The sequence below is a fragment of the Ictalurus furcatus genome, chromosome 11 (assembly GCF_023375685.1).
Source record: "Ictalurus furcatus strain D&B chromosome 11, Billie_1.0, whole genome shotgun sequence".
NCBI lineage: Eukaryota > Metazoa > Chordata > Actinopteri > Siluriformes > Ictaluridae > Ictalurus > Ictalurus furcatus.
The window spans coordinates 23,591,045-23,601,260 of record NC_071265.1 but is presented as its reverse complement, the minus strand read 5'-3'; the positions used below and the strand labels follow the sequence as shown (position 1 = coordinate 23,601,260).

The 10,216-nt window shown below is 38.2% G+C and overlaps 2 protein-coding genes across 4 annotated transcripts; one reads left to right on the top strand and one right to left on the bottom strand.

Annotated features, from left to right (window-relative positions):
• Positions 1-3,749, bottom strand: LOC128615060 (sperm-associated antigen 16 protein-like). 3 transcript variants are annotated; one of them, XM_053636896.1, is made up of 5 exons: positions 3,629-3,749; positions 2,851-2,894; positions 2,587-2,671; positions 2,353-2,402; positions 1-2,183 (listed from the first exon to the last, which is right to left on the bottom strand). In XM_053636896.1, exons 1-5 carry the CDS (start codon positions 3,647-3,649, stop codon positions 17-19), a joined length of 2,367 nt encoding a protein of 788 aa, XP_053492871.1. In that variant the 5' UTR covers positions 3,650-3,749; the 3' UTR covers positions 1-16. The 3 variants fall into 3 exon arrangements, with proteins under 3 accessions (XP_053492871.1, XP_053492872.1, XP_053492873.1); XM_053636897.1 differs by having other exon boundaries at positions 1-2,180; XM_053636898.1 differs by lacking the exon at positions 3,629-3,749 and having other exon boundaries at positions 2,790-2,886.
• A 420-nt stretch (positions 3,750-4,169) lies between these two features.
• Positions 4,170-9,922, top strand: pxmp4 (peroxisomal membrane protein 4). The gene is made up of 4 exons (XM_053636899.1): positions 4,170-4,338; positions 5,423-5,485; positions 6,758-6,956; positions 7,126-9,922. Exons 1-4 carry the CDS (start codon positions 4,226-4,228, stop codon positions 7,381-7,383), a joined length of 633 nt encoding a protein of 210 aa, XP_053492874.1. The 5' UTR covers positions 4,170-4,225; the 3' UTR covers positions 7,384-9,922.
• The last annotated feature ends 294 nt before the right edge of the window (positions 9,923-10,216 follow it).

The window sequence follows — 10,216 nt, the reverse complement described above, 5'->3', positions numbered from 1 at the left end:
TTTACCATTTTACCGTTTATTTTGACCAGATTAAAATTTCCCCATTATATCCAGCAGATAATAGGTTTTCTCCTTTATGGTCAAAAATGACACTCTGAACAGTGTCATTATGACCCAAAAGACTGGACACATGTGAAGATGCCACATCCACCAACTTCACCTCATGATTGTTACTTGCGACCGCTAGCACCTGTCCATTTGGACTGAAGGCCACTTGGTTGCAAGGGTGTGGTCCGGTAGCCACAGTCATCATGGCTGATATGGTCCTTATGTCCCATAATTTGACAATGCCATAGGAATCACAGGAAGCAATCGTGTCTCCCAGGGCATTAATGGTTGCACTGTTGCACGAGTGCCTGTGCCCATAGAAAGTTTGGCCACAGAGTCCAGTACGCATATCCCACAATGAAATGCTTTTATCAGCAGAACAGGTGAGCAGAATGTTAGAGAAGGGCACAAAGCTGACACTGTTCACTGAGTCAACGTGGCCCCGCAGAGTGTAGCGACAGCGCTCACTGTTTATGTCCCACACTTTGGCTGTGTTGTCCATAGAGCAGGAGGCTACAAAGTCGCCGCAGAAGTGGAAGGAGCATACCCAGGTGGCTTGAGTGTGGCCTTCCAGGGTCAGCACGCAGCAGGATTTGTCAAAATCCCAGATCTTCACTGTGCTGTCTCCACTGGTGGTGGCCAGACAGTGTCCACTGGGGTGGAAGCTACAGGAAGAGAGCCAGTCAGTATGACCCTCGCCAGTCATGATCATCTTCCCTTCTGGCATCCCCCAAAGCCTCCAAAGGTGATCATCACTTGCAGAAGCTATAAGCAGTTTGCGCGGATGGAGAGCAAGATAGCTCACAGCCATAGTGTGGGCTTTGATGGACTTGGTCACAGAGAATCCGGATATTTTGGTGCTTTCAGTAGATAGGGCTTTTATTTGGGGCAGGAATGGATTCATGCGTGTATCTGCTGGGAACTCTGAATCTTGTGAATGTTTGTTAGTAGTGCTCTTGGTTTGGTCTTTGGCAGGGTCATAAGTCATCACTTCATCAACTGATGGTTTGGTACCTTGCGCTGGACTACACCCACTGTCTTTCAGAAACCTGTTGGTTCCTGTGGAGGAGTGTGAATTACGCAGAGTGCTATCTAGGTTATGAACTTGACTGAAGAGTCTGTCCCTCTCAATACTTACTAACATCTTCTGCCTCATAGCTGTCTGGTACTTCTCATTCAATTGTTTCAAAGCAGGGCCATAAGACTCGTAGTGCTCCTTTAGTCTTTGAATGTCCTCAATCAGTCTGTTCCTCTCTTGCACGACATGCCTATGGTGCAGCTGATGGAAGTCCCATTCAATCTGAAGCTTCACAATGTTTTCTTTGGCTTGAAAGGCAGCCTGTTTGTAGATGTCTCGCTCTTTTTGGATATTTTTCAGCTCATTGTCCAGCAGCTGGTTGTGTGTGTATATATCAGGGATGAATCCCACCCGGTTTGTTTTGAGCGTGCCTTTGTGGAGCATCTCAAACCATTCTGTCTGGAAGCAATCTAATGTTTTATGCATTCCCATTTTCATGAGAAAATCACGAAGAAAATTGTCCATGACTTCAGGGATGGGGCTTCGTAGTTTCTGGGATGAGGATGGTGTCAACTCTGGTACAAACTCAGAGTCATTAGTGCTGTTATGCAGAATTTCAGACACAGCTTCCAAATCTTCTTCTTCAGTCACACTTATCTCTTCAGAACTAATCTCTTTATACTCAAATCCATCCTCAGAGTCTTCTGGAATGGACACTTTATCTAGATAATACGGACCATCGACTGATTCCGTGTCATATATTGCTGCCTTTTCATCACTGTTATCCACTGCCAGTACTGGCCATTTATTTGGGGTCATTTCCTTCCTTTCCTCCTGCCTTTCTGCAGCTTTCCTTTCTTGGCTAGGCAGAGTCTTTTTCCTCCTGGTCCCCACTGAGTTTTGTAACTTTATCGTCACATCAGCCTCTTTGACCTCTATATATTTTGTCCCAGGGAGTTCAGAGGTTGGCTTCACACTGACCTGCATCCTTTCTGCGCTTTTCTCATTGCGGCTAACTGAGGTCTTCTTGGTCATCTTTGAGGTTTGCCCCTCCTTGGACCCCCCTAACAATTTCATAGGGACAGTTTGCAGGGTCTCTTTGGGAGTTTCTGAGCTGCTGTGGAATAAACAGATGCTGTTTGTCTTCACAGAAACTATCTACATTCTATAGTATTTCTTTTTTTCAAATCTGGGCTCTGATCCTACACAACCTATCTCTAAAAACCAAAAGTTCTTACAATTTTATGATGTCAGCATGGAGCTGTATAGTTTTTGCTGTAACTTACCTTTCTGTAAAAGCTGCAGGATGCACCATGATTCCCATGATTCTCTGCTCCTTTTTACATATAAAACAAGAGGGATGAAAACTTTTTCACTAAACTGCAAGTCGACAGGTTTAATCAAATAAGCTTTTGGACAATTCATTCACTTTACAAGTCTGATATTTCATGTGACATTTAAGTGACAGATATTAAATCTGATGCTTGTGTGTGAATATTTTGTATAAAAGATGTTCTTACTCTCCCAAAAACCCCTTTTAAGATTCTGCTTAGACCATCCTTTTTCTTTTCAGGTCGGGGCGTCTCTGCTAGTGTTCTCGAGCCGCTGAGGAATAAACACATGCTGTTTGTCTTCACAGTCGCTATCAGTCAAATTATACAGTATTTATCACACAGGGCACTGAGCATACACAATCTCCGTCTGAATTCATTACCCATAATACCTGAGGTTTTGTTGGAGTTTGATCTCATTATGGAAATGCATATGTCTGTAATGTAGCTTACATTTCTGTAGGTGGCACAGGTACTGAAGAAGGCACATTCTTCTTCTACAGATAATAAAAGAAACACACAGACACAAAAGTGATGCTTATGAAAATACTACTTTTTTTCCCAACATGTTATAGTTATTTTTCTTCCAGTTGATGGTAGTTTTGAAGTCAAACCCAATTAGCTATTAATTGAACATTAAGTGCACTAGGTAGTGTGTATAACACTGTTATGTTGTATCCTATGTAGTGAATATATAAGGTAAATAGGAAGACATTTGGGACGCGACCTCACTATGTGACATTTCCTCCTGTGCACAAGTTAAAGGATGTAAAACTGACATAAATATAAGCAACAAGAAAACATTACTGTGGGTAAATAAGTCATTTAAATCATTAAAGTATATTTGACAGCTCTAATAATGAATATAACCATCACTAAAGAATTAACAGCTGATGGACCCTAACGCTAATATCAATTTAATATGATTTATAACTATAAACATCATAGCGTCAGCCTGTTTGAACGTTTAATGCCATAAATACTGTCCTGAATTCTCCTCAACATAAAAACGACCATTAAATTAATCTCCTTTCATGTAGGTTAGAAGACGTGTTTTTGAGATACTGAAATATTTCACTTTCAATAACGAACAGTAAGTGAGATGTGTGAAAGTTTCTGGATTAAAGAATTCCATCCATCCATCCATCCATCTTCTACCGCTTACTCCTTTTCAGGGTCACGGGGAACCTGGAGCCTATCCCAGGGAGCATCGGGCACAAGAATTTCTTACCTTAAACCAAAAACTTGACATTTTGAATCGTCACTGAACTTCTTCACTGTAAAAGAAAACTTGTTCTCTCGATGTTGTCCTTTAAATGCACTGAGATTCCAATTCTGACTAGGTGTTCTATAGAACTTGAGCAAGCCATTGTAACGTCACGATAACTGTGATGTCACCCACACTGCTCACTTAGCACATATACAATAGAGTACAGCGCTAACAAACACATCATCTATTTTATCTAGTTATGGTATATGATAAATGATAGATGATTTCCGTTGTTTTTGCATATAACATATAAACAATTTAATTTGGAGGCTGGGCAGATTTTACAGTCCAGTCATGACAGAGCCCAATCATCAGAGTCTGTAAAACACATCTTGAGAATACTTGTCTCACGAGGTAAATTAAACGAATAATTTTACTTTATTGGTGAGACAACCTACACTTGATCTTATGCACATTGGCAGTGTTCGTGTATTATTGATTCCAACCATATTTGCATAAATGCGGAACCTTTTGTTGCCAACCCATGTTTCTGGTAGACTCGCACGCGCTGTGCTCGCGTGACATTGTCACAGCGTTAAGAATCCCCAATACTCCGATATGGCAGGGTCCGAGGTTTTGAAAACTCTGCTCTATACAATCAATACATTACTCCAGCAGGAAAAATACAAAGCCGCTCTTGCTGTGCTTAAAGGATTCAGGAATGGCGCCGTGTGAGTGTTTTCTGTTCCTCAGAAGAATTTGGTTTTATATATTGGTTGTTTTGTTATATTTATATCTTGCACACAAGCTCTATAGCACTTTTTAACAACCTTATACATTGTTTGTGTAACCCTAGATAAATTGTAGTATCGGTTGATAATAAAAAAGCACTGTCTTCTTCCTGAAGTAACTTGTACAGCCTCCGTGCTAATTCAATGTAGGGGAAAATGGGGCACAGGTCACTGTAACTAGAACCCATTCGTTTGAATGAGACACTGCGCATGTGTCAGTACATTATCAGTGGCTGTGTTCTACATCACTTACTGCTGTAATGCACAACACTACCCCTTAAAGTTGACCACTTTAAATTGACCCCTTTAAACTCCCTAATATGCCGTCTGTACTATGGACCACAATGGAAAGAAATGTTCTTCACTTTCTTGTGCTGTTCAGGTATTTTAATGCCCAAACTGTATTATTGTTTGCACGTAATTATACTCAATAAACTCAAACGCAGTATATAATTATTATTTGGTATACTGCACAGTGGGGATGGGAACCTATTATTCTGATACTAATGAAAGGTCTTCTGTACTTGGGTGGGCTTTGAAAGAATGTTTCATAGAAGTGCAGTCTAAGTTCATATGTTGTCTGTCGGCTAATTAGTACTAATGATATCTACCAGTGCTTGGCTCTGTGCAAAACAGAATACTACTATGTTGAGAGTTTTTCCAAAATAGGTGAGTACTATACAGGGGTGTGGGAGGGATTTTGAAACTGGGGGGGGGGGGGGGTGCTGAAATGTTAAGGGGGTTCAGGGGCATGCTCCCCGAAAAGATTTTTTAAAATTATTTATTTAAATAAAGTGCTTAAATGCTCATATATAATGACTTTTTATTGGTTAAATATGTGTAAAACACACAGACAGATTTAAAGGGTGACCAATAGCATTGATTTATGAAAACCCTAGATTTTGAAATGTGTGGGGACGTGCCCCCCATGTATAATGGCTCCTACGCCCATGGTACTATATTGTTTTGGATCTAGTCTTAATGATGTTATGGTTGTCATTAATCTATATGGACCTTATTACAGGTACGGTGCTAAGATCCGGGCTCCACACGCACTGGTGATGACCTTTCTTTTTCGAAGTGGCAGGTAAAGCAGGCTACTATACTAGAGGTCGACTGATAGTGGATTTTTCAGATACCGATAACTAAGCAGTACCTGCTGATAACTGAGTAATCAACTGTTAGTTTTTAAAATTTATACTGAATGACAACACTCAAAGTAAAATATTGCTGAACTTTATTACCAAAATAAACAGTACTGACTGTACCATGAAAATGGACTGTATGTTTATAAATGAAAAAAATATATAAATATGAATATACAACTATTAATAAATATTAAAGTAAATTTAAAAGAAATGCATGTAAACTGAACCAAAAAGTAACACTACAAATATAAATAGTAACATCCAAAATGTATCAAAAAACAATTCAAATAACACAAAGTTTATCAGTGATAATGATCGTCATAGTGATGGTGATAGTGACAGTAATAGTCGGTCCTGGAGGACACTCTCATACTGTATAATGACAGTGGACCCTTCTCAGCCACTGATGCAACCGAGAAAAACTATCGCTGTGAATTTTTGTTGATAATTGATAGTCCCAGCAATCGGTTATCGGTGCCAATTAATCTGCAAATCCGATCAATCGGTCGACCTCTAAACTATATATATGGGCATGTGAGTTAAATTAGCTTCTTATATGACTTTTTTGCAATGATATTTTTGCAGAGATTCTAATGTGGTATAGGTAAAACTTACTCCTTTGTTTAGGCAAAACTATCACTGATTCTGATATATAAAAGAATGACCTGCTGCATTATATCTAAATATATTTGCTACTGTTATAAAATATTAGTGCATGTTCTGTCTTATACTATTATTATTATTATTATTATTTATTATTATTTAAAAAAATTAACTTATGTTTTACATAATTTTGACAAATTCATGACATTAAAAGTTAGCACAGTATCAGATACTGTGAGGGAATTAAGTCAATTTTATGTTAAGCATTTAATTATTGCTACATTAATGTAACCATCTGATTGAACCAAGCTGAGTCATCGCCAGAAGTGGCCCAGACTCTATAGCCAGATCCGGGCTAATTAAGCCCAGTGCTTTACAGCCGTAACAAAAACACATGTGCCAGAGCGAGCTGTGGGCCACACTCGGCCTGGGTAATACATGCCAATGCCGAGTCTGAGCCGCAGGCGCCATGGGGCTGCTGAGCTTGGGCCAATTACTACATGCTATCTGGGGTACTGCTAGAGTTTATAATGTTATTCACTGGACGTATATTCTTAAACACAACTTTTATAGTTAATTATTTTTTGTATTCTATCTTTGCATTCTAGCCTTCAATCCAAGCTGAAAGCTATAGCCCAGGCCACATATACACACTCAAGGAACCTAGCCTACTTTGTATTTTCATATAAAGGACTATTGGCACTTCAGAAGTACATTCAGGGAAAGAGTCTTCAGTCTCACTCATTCTTGGCTGCTTGTCTTGGAGGTTGGCTAGTATTTGGGGACAATAACCACATCAACAGCCAGGTAAGTTACCTACTATGCACATCAATAGATGTGCTTATTTGAGGTAAACGGAATCTAAATAATTTTTAAATGCAGTTTTATTATTGACTGATTTGTATATAAGAACTTTATACAGTATGGTCTCATAAATATATCTCACACAGTGCTATGATTATCTTCTGTTCCCTAGATAAATATGTACTTGCTATCTAGAATTCTGTTTGCCTTGTGTCACCTGGCTGTGGAAAAGGGCTACATCCCCAAGCCCAAAAGTGACCCATTCCCACTGTTTGCCACGCTGGTGTGGGGCATAGTTCTCTGGCTATTTGAGTACCATCCTCACACCCTGCAGCCCTCACTCCAGTCCTCTATGAACTACCTCTACCACGACAGCAATACATGGCACGACCTCTCTGATTTTCTTATATACAACAAACCACGGATTTAAGCTTGTTGAGCATTCTTCTCTATTAAACCACAACTAGTGATGATGGTGAGATAATAGTTTGAGTTGATCATCAGTGACTGTTCTAGGGTATGACTTTTTTTATTATTTTTTTTTTTGGTAAATGATGGCCATAAAATCTGCACTTTTACATAATTTAATTCCTAATGTAGTCCTAATTTTAAGTGAACATATGATAACCTCTGATTTTGTACTTTTTGCACATTTGTAATTTGGTGTTCAAAAAGAGAACTTATTTCATAATTGGTAAAATGAATAACAAACACAATTTGAACTCTTAATTGTTTGTTAAATTAGTTATTAACTGAATGTGTTTTAAATAAATAAATAAATGTATCGCTTTTTGATTTAGGGGAATGTGGAAAGTCCTATTTGAACTTAAAATTTATATCTTTTGCAGCAGTGGCTGCAAGCAAACAGTTTCTAAACTTATCGGTCAGTCCATGACACTGTCCAATCGCTCATGCATAATTATTTTTAGTTTATGACCTTTACGGGTATCAAAGTATTAACTGATTTCAGTTCTTGCTGTAACAGCTCAGCACTGTGGACCAACTTAATCGTTTATGCTGACACATGCTCTGACATTTTCCATTTTTTCTTTTGGGAGTTCTGTGTGATTATAGTGAGATATAGTGTCTATTTCATGGATATTCAGCTAAAATGTTTGAAGGTCCGGCAGATTCTTTGCTTAAAAAAGGTACCGACCCTTGTCAAAAAATCCTAAAGGATTTCAAAAGAAACTTTTATACAGGACTGTAATTAGAATTCTAATTACAGACATATTTTGGAAGCATTCCTAAAAGATTCCTATAGTAATTGTCTTGTAGGACAAGACATACAGTGGGGGGAGATAAGTATTGACATTTTTTTCAGTATATTTCTAATGAGGCTATTCACATGAAATTTTCATCAGACATCAGTATTAACTCAAGAAATCCAGAAATATAAAGAATTCACATCATTAAAGTCCATAAATGAAGTTATGTGTAATAAAGTAGAATGACACAGGAAAAAAGTATCGAACACGCTAAGAAAAAGCAGTTTTCCAAGGCAAGGTAAGTAATTATACCTCATATCTGTGCACATTAATATCAGCTGGGTTAGTAAAAATTGATGGTCTATAAAAAGGCTTTTCGTTACGAAGGTGTCACACAAGAAACATCTCATGATGGGTAAAAGCAAAAAGCTCATCCAAAACCTTCGCGACCTTATTGTTGCAAAACATATTGATGGAATTGGATACAGACGTATTTCAGAACTTCTCAATCTTCCAGTAAGCTCCATTGGGCCCATTATCCGCAAATGGAATCAACATCACTCCGTCATCAACCAGCCACGCACCGGAGCTCCTCGTAAGAGTTCTGACTAGGGAGTCAGAAGAGTAGCCCAAGAGTGAAGGACCACTTGGAAAGAGCTCCAGAAACACTTGGCGGCAGCAGGTGCCATCGTCACAGAGAAAATAAAAGGCAATACACTCCAATGCTCACGCTCATCCCGCAGGACTACTAATGAAGAAAAGGCACATCGAAGCTCGTTTAAAGTTTGCTACAACTCATTTGGACAAATCTATGAAATACTGGGAGACTGTAGTCTGGTCGGACGAGAGCAAAATTGAACTTTTTGGCTGTCATACTACACACCATGTTTGGAGAAGAAATGGCACTGCACATCACCCTTAAAGCACTATACCAACAGTGAAGTGTGGTGGTGGAAACATCATGGTGTGGGGCTGTTTTTCATCACATGGTACTGGCAGACTTCATATAATTGAAGGAACGATGAATGGAGTCCTTTACCGGTGGACATTCCAGCAGGACAACAATCCAAAGCATACAGTAAAGGACATTCTCAATTGGTTTCAGAGAAAAAAAATCAAGGCGTTAGAATGGCCCAGTCAGTCACCTGACTTGAATCCAATTGAACAAGTTTTAAAGAAAATATGTTTAGAAGAATGGGTCAAAATGGGCCACTGCAAACAAATGCTTCTCACTAAGTATTTAAAAAAATTCGGTTAGCGTGTCCAATACTTTTGTCCTGTGTCATTCCTCTTTATTACACATAATTTCATTTATGGACACTTTTTAAAATATATATATATAGAAAATACTCTGTTTTTAAATAAAATCTTTTAGGATTTTTAAACTCCCAAAGCACACTTTGGGATAGTAATCTTTGGGATAGTAATCTACTATAATTTGCCAATAAAAAGGCATTATTTCTAATAAAATACAAGTAGATTTCCAATAAGATTCTAAAAATCAAATAAGATCCTACAGGATAAGCTGAAATTCCAATAGGAATTTTGACAAGGGGATATGCAGATAACACAAATGATAACATTTAATGCTTAACCATTAATGATTAGTTCATTACTATAAATAAGACATCAAATTAAAATGGTTGTTTTGTTTTGTAGTAATGTTTCACATGACCACATTTCAGTAGCACTAAAGACTCTGAGTAGATGAGGCATTATTTTGAACTTGACGCAGAGAATAAACACACACTTCTCTGTCCAGTTGTCTTTTTGTTGTTGACTTTTTTTAATGTCCTTACATCGCTAATCAAAACAACGAGAGTTAAATGAAATATATATATATATTATTAAACCCTATGAAAACTTTCCTTTCATGATCCTTTCACTGACTGTAAATACCACGCCACCCCCACCACCCCCACCACCCTTAATTTGTTGGTCAGTTCTGCCAGGTCAAGACCTCTAGTCTATAGGTGCATCTCAAAAAATTAGAATATCATGGAAAAGTTATCTTTTTTTTCATGTTATTTAATTAAAAAAGTGGAACTTTCATAT